Below are 13,311 nucleotides of genomic sequence, written 5' to 3'. Positions count from 1 at the left end.
TCCTAATGGAGAATCTGGGAGTATTTATAACATTTTCAAAAGCATTTAAATGAGAAAAGTCCAAATTGCATTGGCTTCTGAGTAAAGTTATACTTGCAATGGTCGGAATGACACCAAAAACACGGCTATCTTTTTCAGTATAAATTAGTCTGCTCTAGTGTTTTATGCACCTATGGTTTAACTACTTTCGATGCTAAGGACAGTGTGACTATACACTGTACAGATGTGTAGACAGACCCTAAGAATCAGTGTTTCTCCTTTTGTCAATATGTCTTGCTAATTCAGTAATTTATATAGTCCGTACATGAAGACTGAGGTGTTAGAGCTCAGTAGCTGAACTTTCAGCAGCAAATTTCTGTTTTGCCTGAATGAAACCAGGTATGTGAGCCTAGATCTCTTGTGTTCTTTCCAGATAAGCTGACTGGATCTCATCTCCATGACCTAAACTCTGTTTTCCTGCAAATGTGGAAAGTAAATCTTTCTGGAAATGATAGAAAAAGCAGTTTCGTCAAAGATACCTCTATCTCAAAATCAACCTCAGATTCCACATTTGAAAATGTTAGCCACCATCACTGATTGGCTCATGAACTAGCTGCTGCTGAGCTGCCTCCTTTTGTATGTTTCATTTTCTTAGGCATACAATACAAGACAGGTTTTCAGAAGAGCTCAGAGACAGATCTCAAGGTGCTCAGCATCTGCAGATGTTGTCATGTTTTCAGAAGTGTTCCCTGCCAGTTTGACATCTGAAATGATGCCTGTCTTGCAGTAGTGGCCTTTTAGTAGTGTTGTTGTTGTTTCATTTCCTTTTCTGTTTTTTTGTTTGTTTGTTTGTTTGTTTTTTGTTGTTGTTGGGGGACAGTTTCCCACCAGCTCAAGTCCAGGACTGTCCCTGACCTGTACATGGCTTATGGTAATGAATTCCTGATTAATGGTAAAATGTTTTAGAAAATCATTAGTGATGCATTCCTGAGCATCCCTGAAGGTTCTCTGTTCTGGAATTTGTCACGCAGAAATGTAGAACTACCTGTCATGTTTTGTGTTTGTTTGTTTGAGTAAAAGCTAGTAAGCATCAAATGCAAACTTCTATCAGCAACAGCAGATTTTGTTGGAGGATGGGGTTTCTTGTGCCATATCCTGCCTAACTTACGATTGTTCTAGTCAGAAACATGGTGCCATTGGATTCTGACAGAGAATCAAGGTCCTAAGGGCTTCAGAATTCCAGAGGCTGATTTTTGTTAGCTTAAGGAGTACAGAAGGTAGGTTGCTGACCTGTACCTTCATGCTTTAAGCATTTGGCCAACGTTCTAGCCCTGACAAAGTTAAAGTGCTGGCAAAACCATACTAAATTCTAGATTCTTTATAGAACGTAGAGATTAGTTCAAGCTGCAGATTTAGATCCAGATCCAAAACACTCGAAATCTGAATATTAAATTTAGATCATGATTCATTCCTTTTTGGCATGGTGGTCCATTTACAACATAGTGATCCAACAGCAGATTTTCATTTAGACATCCTCTGTAGCAGTATTTGAGGATTATTCATGATTTTTATTTCATATTGGGTTTATTTTTTGCATTGGCGGGGGGAGGGAGAGTTTATGAATCATCTCAACAAATGCTCGAGTAATTTTGGGCAAGTTATCTAAATAATCCTGTTATATAGTTATCTAAACAATATATATATACAAGAGAAATATCAAAAAAGAACTTTATGGACAATATGGTACATGCTCAAATGCAAGGTTGAATGTAATCCTAGACATCTTTTGTACTTTCCTGTATGAAAAGTATCTCAGAACAAAATTAGAAAGCATTTTTAAAGTGGATTTCTCCATCTTCTTTAGGAAAACACCATCAAATATAAATTAAGTTTAGGCAGTATGTTTTTCTTTGCTTTCTTAGTGTCAAAGAATAAAGAGGAAGAAAAATATCCCAAACCTAACAAGCAAATCCAAACTTCATTCATAAAATTCCAGAAATGTTGGATGCTTACTGTACTCGTGAATGCTTCCTTTTGTTTCCGCACCCCAAGATAGCTTATTGACAACGATACTTTATTATTGTGATCAGTTTGGAGCAGATCAAGTCAGTCCCTTGAGCTTTCCTAACACCTTCAGAAAAATTAGCCTAAGAGCTTAAACCCTATTGCAATATAAGGCTTGAAATATTTTAGCAAACTCTGGATATCCTAGAAAAAATATATCATCTAATACATATGCGTGGTGATATACAGTTGTCAAATCCAATAGGTAACAGTCTGGAATGTTCCAAGACCTTCAGTAATGTCATTTTAATTTAAAGTATTTTTTTAAAGCTACATTTTAAAGGTAATATGCACATGTGGCTAGACATTTTTATAGATTTCAATATGTTCTATTGTAACATGAGTCATTTATATTTAATGTAGCCAACTGAAACACAACTAGTGACAAAAATGAAATTTGAAGTAACACACGTTGTATTTTTTGTTACTCATTAAAGCAGTTTTTGTCCTTTATGTTTTCCCCTACCACTGTGACTGAAAGGGCTGAAGTGTGTTCAGTTTTAATAACTGAATAAGTTAAACTGAAAAAGCTTTCTGCCTTAAAAAGCCTTTCCCTGTCTATGAAGAAAAAGCTATGGTATATGTCATAAGCTGAAATCTATGACTGAAGCTTACATTTCTGATGTTTTTATCTGTAAGTAGAAGTACAACTGCCATTAATTGTATTTTCAGAAAGGTTGTGAGGGAGGTGGTAAGTAATGATGAAATGACTGAGGCATGTTTTGACAAACAGAAGATCTTGCTTTTAATTCCAGTTATAGGACCATGAACATATAAAATACTCTTTATGAACCTCAGGGTATTTTTTTTTTAATCTGGCAAATGGAATTGGTAGCATCTTTTGTTTGGTTTTGCATAGCTAAAGATTCTGGAGCAAGTCTTTCTGGGTGGACTTCAGTATTGAAGAGTTGAAGAGATCCATTGACTACAAAGGCCTGCTAACAGGGATCAGAGCGTGCAGAAGGATTTTATGATACTTTGGTTAGCTTTAATGAGAGCAGGAGTTGGCCTGTAATATTTGTATGGTGACAAAACACATAATGGTAAAATAATAAAAATGCAGACAAAGTTCATCTAAGAACTCTTACTCCTTGCTCTGTGCTTAATCCAAATGTCTTTAAGAGATCACAAAGCCATGTGTCTCGCCTCTTCCTCCTGTGTCACATTTTCTGAGTGCCCATGTTTGATTTTTTTTTGTGAAAACAGCTTTTCACAGCCTCTGGAGGAAAAAAAATGTTTCATGTAAAATCTTGTCAAATTAATTTTAATAAATTACTTCAATTTCATAGAATTCTCATAAACTCATTTTACACATATGCACATATCCACAAATTTTTAATGTCAAATAGATTGCTCGTAGCCAGTTACTGTGTTTAATAACATGCACTTCCTTATAAAAGGAAATGGGACTGGTCTGTGTTTTCTCTGAATTGATCATATGTGCATATTTAGAAATTAGGGATGGAGGAAAAAGGAAAATCATCAAAAATGTGTGTGCAAGTAAGCCTTTTATAAGAGTGAAGAAATTACAATATTTAAACTACATATTTTATTTTTCTTTGTTTTTAGGCAGCAAACCAATAATCAGTCTTCTCCTGTGGTGCCTGATTTTCTTGACAAACAAACAAAAAAGGTACTACTAAGTTTGTATTCTAAACCAACATTGCATTGTAACTTCAAATTCCTGAGTCCACAGTTCTGCAATGTGTTCATGGCTGCTTGGCATAGCCATCTGAACATGAAACCGTTAGTGATGTTTTGAAGTCTTTGAGACAAAAGCCTGCTTGCTAAGAACTTTAGTTCTGTAGAAAGACAGGGAGGTACAGCGAATAAGAGAATCAAAAGGCTGGAAATTTGCTGCTGAGAATAAATGCTAGCTGCTCCCTGAGGTGATTTGTCTGTGCACTTCACTTTCTACAGATGTTAGAGCCTCTTTTTTAGTAAGGACCTGAGGTTCTTTGGTAGCACTTTGATATCCTGCTCGAATTCAATATGTGAAATGGAGGAGTCGCTCTGTGACTTGGAGCACAGCATAGTCTTTGAAGTCTGATCCAATTTTTGCTGCTTACCATTTGATGTTGAAAGGATGAAATGGAGAAAATGTACAGTTTTTGCCAGTAACTCTGCTGAGCATATGTAAGATTAAAAAAACAAAATCCCTTGGATGATGTACTTAGAAATGTTAAGCAGATTAATACCTTCCTATAGCTTTTTTTCTAAAGATACAAATTAACTATGAGAAGAAATCAGCATACAGTGCATGCTACGATTTACCTGCATGAGGAGAGGGGATAAATAAGTTAAATGGAAAAAGTAAACAAATGTTTGTGACATGGGTGCTAAGTCAGTGCTGCTGAAAGCCACAAGAATCTTGTGTAACTTTAATCTAGCATTAGTCATTTATCGGAGCTGTAAAAAATATGAAGTTGCCCCTTGTGATATCACAACTATAAGTTATCATGACAGAGTGAAATCAGTGCATTTCTTGAATGCCTAAAACAGCTTTCTTTATTCCAGAAGGATTTGAATGAGATTTCTGCTTCTCCGTTTATTGTAAAAAAATCATTCAAAATGAATGACTCACAGCCAATTAACCAATCCCAGTCAGTTGCAGACCATCAGTTGTCACGTCCCTTGAGATTCTCTAAAAAAGGAGGTAAGAAAAATACCAGCGTAACCATGATCTTTTGTTTACTATCTGTAAGATACATGTTGTCAGCATGTGAATTGCTTTACGTATTCATGAGGTCTTTTAACAATCCCTTGGAAGGCAGGAAGCCTAAAGGAACTAACTAACTCCTACATGTTTTCAAACTGGAAATATAAAAAAGCCCTTAAGTACCTGAATTACAGAGGCAGAAGTATAGAGATTTTTAAAAGACAGTTTCTACTAAAAATGTGGTTAATAATCTTGAAATACCTTTTTAATGAAATGAAATTAGCTTTCGAGAGCTTCAGCTTTCCTTTGCCTTCCAGCCTCAAAAGTGGAAGACAGTAATGAAATCTCTTATGTTTGGCAGAATGAAAGACAACTTGTTTGCTTACACTCACAATGATTCAGTCAGCAACACAGGAACATCTGCAATAATTCTAAAATCTGTGCAATGTGGTTTTTATTTTATTTGCTGACACGTTATTTTTGCCATGGTCAGTATCAGTTTAAAAACTTTAAGTATTATGACATTTTTTGAGTTTTAGCTGTTTTGACTTTTATTCCAGGAAATCAATGCCTATCAAAATATTCTTCTATGTCACTGTAGTCATTTAGTGCTTGCAAAATCCTTGAATCTAATACTGTATCACAGAATACAGTCCACAGTTTAAGATGAAGTAGATCGATAAAGTGATACCTCTATCTATTGCCAAAATATAAATAATAATACATGAATTTCCAGGTTATTATTAAAAATGAATTGTTCATAATTTTGTGTCATATGTAAGCATTTCTATTTATATATTTAATGAGACACCTTTCATCCTGTTAGTCTACAAATATTTATCTGAATACTTGGGACCTAATCCTGCAAATTAATGTGTTTAGGTTTTATGGAGTTCAGTTAAACAATTTACAAAGTGAAGTTAAGAAGACAGATATATGTGTGGAGATCCTTCTGTTATAGGAAATAATGTAAATTCAATGTTGTTAGTCTTCTACACAGGAATAATATGTTTTCCACACTAAAAACAGAGTTGCATGTAAACACAGCACGTTGAGAAATACATTATACTCTCTTCACTCATTTCATTCCATATGGGGTTTTGAATCCATAGTGTGGGACTGCAGGGGATGTGTGCATTACTATCTTAAATTATTGCATGTTAAACAATAAACCTGTCAAACAAAAATATCTTCATTGCAGCAAACCCTCTTGAGGAAGGCAGTCAAGGTCCAAATCTGTCATCCTTACTCTCAGTGGGTATTGTATGTTACCCTGCAACTAGTCTCCTTGAAATCAGTGACATCGTGTCTGAAGTAAAACAAGTAGAGAGAGTAAAATTGGCAGAATTACACCCTTTGCAAGCATCTGATTCAGAGCCATTGCCAGTAATTCAGAGAGACTTCAGAAAATGTGAAATGGTAGAAGAATACAAGTTGAAGAAAAGAGATAAATACAACATTCATCTGAACAATTTAGGAAACATGTACATATAAAAGACTAAGCATTAAGGAATTTCTCAGTTAAGCATTAAGATACTCAGATAGATGATCCTATAAATCAGCTTCCATGAACGACTGTTAAGGAAGTAAACCTGCTGAAGAATACCAACTTCTTTTTAAAAACACGGCTTGCATTCAGAAATTCCAATGCTTTCACAGCCTACTCAATCTGTATTCAGTCTTCCTGCATAAGGTATATTTTTAAGCACAGAATATTTTAGACCTGTTGTGAAAATTAAGTGAAATAGCAAATATCAAACATTCCTTTTGGAATAAGAACATGTATACAATACATGGATTTTATAACGTAGGACTGTACTACATAAGCTGTATTTCACAAAGCAAAAAGCTGTCCACTAGGTGGTCCAAAGAATGCAGAGACTGTTAGTTTTCATAATGAAACCTTACTCTGCAATGTTACACATTCATCTTGAATTCTTCTTAAGCTTCACTGCAGGCAGAACTATTTTGTCGTTGTGGTGGTAGTGCTATGGACCTGGAACACAGAGACAAACAGAAAAAAGACTGATAGGGTTCTGCACTGGTCTGTGACGCAGTTCTGAAGCAGTGTTGATGTTTGCTGAAGGAGGGAGCCTTTGTATCTAGGCTTAAGCACAAAGTGGAGGATAGGCAGTTCGCTTGTCTTGAGGCCTCAGTAGGGTGAAGCTCTAGTGCAATCGAGGGGGAACAAAACACAAAAGAGAGAAAATGGTTGGTATGAGTTGACACATTTCTGTATTTATGAATGTATTTATTAAGTAGACTAGTGCAGGACCTGGCTCTGCTCTGCCCAGAAATTCCCCTTGGCTCTGCCGGAGCGCTGGGGAGGTGCTAGTAGCAAAGCCAAGGAGTCTATCCAGTGTCTTTGATGTGACACACTCTGCTTGTTGTTATCCTTTTTTGTTAGGATGGAAAGGAGAATCCAGTCAATGCTAACAAGCCCGAAATGCAACATTCTAGTCACAAAAAGGTTGTAGAAAAAGAAATAAAATAATACAGACATAATCTCCAGAGGCCAAGTAGCAATACTCTCTTAGAATAAATAGTGAGAATGTTTGAAATAGTTAATGACAAATGAGTGCTTCATAAGGAGCTGACCAATGTAACTTTGACTCAAAAGTAAATACAACTTGGATTTTCCTAAATGAAAATGCAACACGTTCATAAAAAGCTAATACTACCTCCACATTGACCAGAGGATGATGTAACTCTTAATGCTAACACAGACATTTTAAACAAGTGAGAACATAAAAGTCTCTGGCTATGTTTTCTTGTGGGAGAACAGGATATGTCTGCTGATGACGTTTAAATTGTGCTTTTTACCTCACACTTTTGTCTGCAATGCTGAAACTTTGAGAGGCAGAGAAATTTGTCAGGGTTCTGAGATGTTCTGGATTGTGCAATCTGCAGCATCCATAGCCCCATTTTGAAGTTGAGGTAGAGAAACTTGCACTGTAGTTGTAAAAGTCAGAATATGTAATACACCCTTTGATTTTGTATTCCTTAATCTTTCATATTTTCAAAACTATTGGAAATTAAGAGCTATCATGTTTATTTTTATTTTAATGTTGCTCTTTTTTTCCCCTCCTTTCTGGTAAAGCAATCATCAAATGCAGTTTGGTGAATGTAGCTTAGTTGGGTTTGAAGAAACATGTGAAGAAAATCCCTGTTTCTTGCACTGGTGGAGGACAAGTATACAAGTATATAATCAAACATGCTAAGTTACTGCTTGACAGGGAAGAAGGCTGCTGCCCACCTTAGACAGTACTGTAGACAAGTTCAATAAGGGGTGTTGTGTGCACGGGAGATTATTTCCCCAAAGTTATTCTGTTGCTGTCATCACAGAGGTGGTACTTATAGGTTCATCATCCTGAACAGGAAATTCATAATCAGTTCATTAGTTGCTAGAGCTTAATTTCAGTTTTAAAGAAGTGATCAGCTTTCATTCTTTCAGGACCACAGTCTTACTGAAGCTTAGTCCATGAAGTGTTTTCAGAAAATATCCCCTATTCCATCTTGTTTTTCTGAATTGTTTTGCTGTGTATTGTCTCTGTGAAGAAGATGAAGAGACAAATAATTCTGGGGAGGCAGAAGGGTTCTGTGTAATAGCCAAAGGTGTTTTGTTTTGTGTTGTTTTGTTTTTTCCTTTTAAAGTCCTTTGTTGCTTTCCTTAATTTAAAATAAGTTGTCTAAATTGAAAATGCATGTATTTCTCTTTGTGTGTAAACACAAACCTTGATTTTTTCTGATAACTGACAGATCTGCTGGAGAGAAAATGCAATCCTTATTTATTGGGCATCATCAGATTTCCAAAGCAAGTAGAATTAGACTAGTTGATCATGCAAATTTTTTTTGAAAGCACAGAAATTCTTCTGAGCAGAGTCCAAGGGATGAGGATATCTGTCACCTCAGAATTGTTTTAAATGAATGAATGAATGTGACCATATACAGCATTTTATAAGTCATTTTATAGACCAAAAACAAGATTGCAAAAACAGCAGTGCAAGGAGGAGGTACATTTAAGAGTAATAACAAGGTTACCTGCAGTCTTGGTCTCAAACAAGTAATGAGACCTTCCACGGTACTTCTGCTCACAGGTAGAACACCAGCCCTAATGTTTTAAATTAAATTAAAATTAAAATTTTATTGTTTTAAATGGGGAAATAATGTAGCCTTAACTAAGATATTGTTAGCTATTCCAGTTAGCAAACAGCTATTGTTTTAATTGTGCCAGCTATTTCTGATTAACAGAAGAGTCCATGCTGTGGTTAACCAAAGCAGTGCTTGTCTCTACCATGTGGTACCATGTCCTACCTCATGCTTGGTAACATGTTTTAAAAGCATAAGCAAAACAGCACCAGCAGTTGCTATAGCTGGTTACACTTTTGCAGTAATTTGTAAGAGGCACTGGTGCAATTGTTTCAGGAAATCCACTTAATCAGCAAAATAAATTTCATAGAATGTATCTGCATTCTTAAGATAGTCAGGTAAATGCTTTCCTGAATCAGTGTTCATGAGATCTTAAACATGAAGAAACCAATTAAAAAGATGTTTAAGCGTTTTGCAAGTATCTTGCTTAACATTACTAGCACATTGATTTCAGATATTGTCTTTCTATTGTCATTTTTTTTAACATTCTGTAAAGTAATGTTAAAATCTGAATATAAATTTAAAGAGATATCTCAGAAGGTGAATGAAAATATATTTCCTTGGAAAGCCTTTAGAACTTGTTTGTACTGAGAAAAAAGACATGCGGCTCATTACAGTATATTTGCATATTGTTAAAGTTGTATTTACTGGAAACTGTATGTAATAATATTCATTAACATATAAACACTGATTCAGATATTCCGTATTTTGCCTTTGCAGCAAAATAATGTTAGTATGCAAGCTATACCAATTATAGATACATGTGCATTGTCTTTTATAGCTGTAGCAATACAGAGCTCAAAATGAATTACAGAATCGCATTCAAGTCAAGTGAATATACTTAGGTGACTGGTCTTTGCTTCAGAGTAGAATTTTTTGAGTCAGACTTCGTTACTGAAAATACTCTTTAAGCTGCCTCAGTCTCAGCCCGAGCACACAGTCTTGATTTGATGTCTTTCACTTGCACATGAAATGTGCTTAAATATAGGGAATATATCCTACTCTACATAGTAATTTAAAGTTGTAGCATAATTTTAACTGTAATCTCCTGTAATTCCTATTTGTGCTTTGTTTTAAAAAAGATAACAGCAATGGCAAAGCGATAGTCATTAGTAATTTGGTAATGGGGGCACTTTTAATGCTTTGATTCACAGACAGACAATATTCCAGCCTGACTAGAACAGGTATCCTGATAAAGATCGGGCAATATTTCACACAAGATACGGTATCAAGACCTAGATGTCTTGCAACTAAGGAAGCCACTTCGTGCAAGTGAGAGATCAACCCAAGGCATTCAGACGTTTCTCTCTGTCTAACTCAGCTTCCTATTTGATTCCCTTACAGCCAACCTTCCTATCTACATGAAAACCAAAACCACTGTTCTGTAGTATAGTATGAAATGTTGCCTAGAATTTCAGCTAGTTGTCATTGGCAAATGGGAAGATGCTGACACATGGATGTCATTAATTTCAGAATGCTATCATTTGGGATTTTAAGTGGAAGAATTTATAATCTATTAAGAATTATTTTGGGTCATACAATCAGGAGTTTCATTTCATCATTTTTAAGCCCCCCACTGAGACTAATTTTACACTGAAGGAATGTAAATCATGAAAAACTTGACTGTATTCAGTAGAATCATATTAGTGAGTGGAATCAGGTCTCTTGGTTATAATATATTGACATGAAAAATTCCCTGCATATTTAGGATTTAGGGTTTTGGAGGATTATGAAGAGCATGGGACAGTCTGAACATTACAAGAAGCACTGAAGAAACCAAGGTAGCATTATATAGTATGATCTGATGGCACTGAACTTGCTGTAGCTACTTATGAGGGCTATGAGATCTCCACAATATTCTCCTACCATATACCACACTATAGCGGAGGAATTACTATTAGCCATGTTGCAGTTGAAGCCTCAGACGGAAGAGTTGCCAATGAGGTATGTTGTATAATGAATTTCCATTGACAGGATCTTGCCACAGTAGTGTCTTGCTGCTTCTGAGCCAAAATCTGACTGGCATGAGCCAGGCAAAAAGTAGCTTCTTTTCCTTTTTTCCCCCTAAAAATCGAGTATCGGCAGTTTACTGACCTCTTCAACAGTAAGATATATGCTGGGCTTTGGACGTAGTAAACAGAAATCACATTTGCAAATCATTCATTTTGCCTTTAAAAAGGGTATAAGTAAAAATCATACGAAAGAGGATATTTTTAGGATGTCTTTTGAGAAAATAGGTTGAAAATAAAGCTATGTCTCAGAAAATCATTATTGCTTCTATCATTATTAGAAACTATAAAAACCCTTCCAGAGTAGTGAGGCTGCAATTTTTGCAGATGGATTTTGTTGGTGCAAGTAAGGCTATTATTGTGCACTGCATTGTTTATGGTGGAACCCTGCAGGAGGCCCCGTGAGGGAACATCACCTGCCCATCCCATGGAAAGCCTGAGTTTCGTCTTTCTGCATTTCTACTGTGCAGGAGCCAGTTAGCTTCATTGGCCATTGGTGTGAGAATCACAGTACCTCTGTTGTAGTATTTCAGTCTCTCAATATGTAGTTCAAGTGTGGATTCAGAAAATCTGGCTCCAAAACATAAATTTAGTCAGTTAAACTTCTCTCTGTCATATGCAAAGTTTTCAGCTGTGACTCGCACTGATGATGTTTGTATTCTGAACTCACAGATGCTTTGTTAAACCTTTTTCTACTCATGATTTGCAGACTGCATTCTGCCTAAGTAACAGCACAACAAGTCTGAAAAGAAATTGGGCTGTTCCTAAGTTTTTCTTCGCTGCTGTTTCTTAATTGTTTTTTTTTTCCTCCAATAAACAAAGACACAAACAGTGACAAGTGATAAATACAAGCCTTGATTTGTTAAACACATGTTAGCTCTGTGTTTAGCCCTAGGCAGTGAATTTCATTATAGACTGGTTTACTTCTGGATTGGTTATTGTGATTCCTTCCGATGCAAAAAGATTTGACCTGCAGCCATGACTGATTAGTATCAAAGGTGAGTGATAAAATAAGATGCAAGTAAAATGCAGAAATAAACTGCACATATAAAAAGTTCTCCAGAGACCGCTGCTCTGTGGTGGTTTTACTCGGGTGGGCGGCCGAGCTCCACCACAACCACGCTCTCACTCCCCCTCCTCAAAGAGGAACAGGGAGAAAATATGATGAAAAGGGCTCAAGGGTTGAGATAAGGACAGGGAGATCGCACAGTCATTATCGTGACAGGCAAAACAGACTCAGCGTAGGGAGATAGTAAGATTTATTACCTATTACTAACAAGCTAGAGAAGTGAGAAACAAAGAAACCAAAAGCACCTTCCCCCCCCATCCACCCTCTTCCACCTCCTCCCCCCCCCAAGCGGCGCAGGGGAACGGGGGAATGGGGGTTATGGTCAGTCTATAGCGCTTCTTCTCCGCCGCTCCTTCTTGGTCACTCTTGTCTCCTGTGCTGTGGGGTCCCTCCCATGGGATGCAGTCCTTGCTGAACTGATCCGGCGTGGGCTGCCCACAGGCAGCAGCTCTTCAAGAACTGCTCCAGATATGGGTCCGTACCACGGGGTCCATCCCTCAGGAGCAAACTGCTCCGACCTGGATCCCCCACGGGCAGCAGCTCCTGCCAGGTCACCTGCTCCTGCGTGGTCTCCTCTCCACAGGCTACAGGTCCGGCCCAGAATCTGCTCCAGCAGGGGTCTTCCACAGGCCGCAGTCTCCGTCAGTGCAGGTCCACCTGCTCCACCGTGGTCACTTCCATGGGCTGCAGGGGGACAGCCTGCTTCACCATGGTCCTCACCACAGGCTGCAGGGGACTTCTGCTCCAGCGCCTGGAGCACCTCTCCCCCTCCTTCTTCACTGACCTTGGCACCTGCAAGGCTGTTCCTCACTCCTCTCACTCTCCCAGCTGCTGTGTGTTGCAGCAGTTTTTTTCCCTGTCTTAAATATGTTCTCACAGAGGCACAAAATAACATCACTTATTGGCTCAGCTCTGGTCAGCAGTGGGGCTCTTACCAAACATGGGGCAGCTTCTAGATTCTTCTCACAGAAGCCACCCCTATGGCCCACTGCTACCAAAACCCTGCCATGTAAACCCACTACATGGTCTCACTGTTTGTTCTGTAATATGTTGAAATTCAGTTCACATTGCAATGAAAAGAGAATGCGTATGTCTCTCATTGAAAAATATGAAAATAGTAAGGAATATGATACAGTTAATAAAATTGAATATTATCCACAATAATGTTGTGCCACAAAAACAGATTTTAGTAAGGGCTCAGTTTCTCCTTTTAAAACATGATGTCTAGCACTGTCTTTCTGACACAAGCTGCAGTTCACCTGCTGTATGGAATAGCATGGGAAACCTCTGAAAGTACCATAACAAATTTATTTCTGATTTTTTTTTTAAATTTCAGAATATTACATACTTTGCATATGTTCATATTTTTTTCGGTGTTCTAC

The 13,311-nt window shown here is 37.3% G+C and overlaps 1 protein-coding gene across 10 annotated transcripts in view; it reads left to right on the top strand.

Annotated features, from left to right (window-relative positions):
• The window catches only part of MYO3B (myosin IIIB), a 213,926-nt gene that overhangs the window by 152,959 nt on the left and 47,656 nt on the right, over positions 1–13,311 (top strand). For 9 of the 10 annotated variants that reach the window (XR_005821290.1, XR_005821291.1, XM_040562175.1 and 6 more), the window contains 2 exons: positions 3,613–3,676; positions 4,561–4,699. Coding sequence is in view for 8 of the 10 variants with exons in the window: in XM_040562175.1 (XP_040418109.1) it covers positions 3,613–3,676; positions 4,561–4,699 (203 nt within the window). In the remaining 2 variants the exon portion in view is untranslated. The remainder of the gene's footprint in view (positions 1–3,612; positions 3,677–4,560; positions 4,700–13,311) is intronic. The other variant, XM_040562179.1, reaches the window with a different exon arrangement.

The sequence above is a fragment of the Cygnus olor genome, chromosome 6, assembly GCF_009769625.2.
Source record: "Cygnus olor isolate bCygOlo1 chromosome 6, bCygOlo1.pri.v2, whole genome shotgun sequence".
Lineage (NCBI taxonomy): Eukaryota > Metazoa > Chordata > Aves > Anseriformes > Anatidae > Cygnus > Cygnus olor.
The sequence above is the reverse complement of the archived record's forward strand: the minus strand, read 5'-3'. Positions and strand labels throughout refer to the sequence as shown.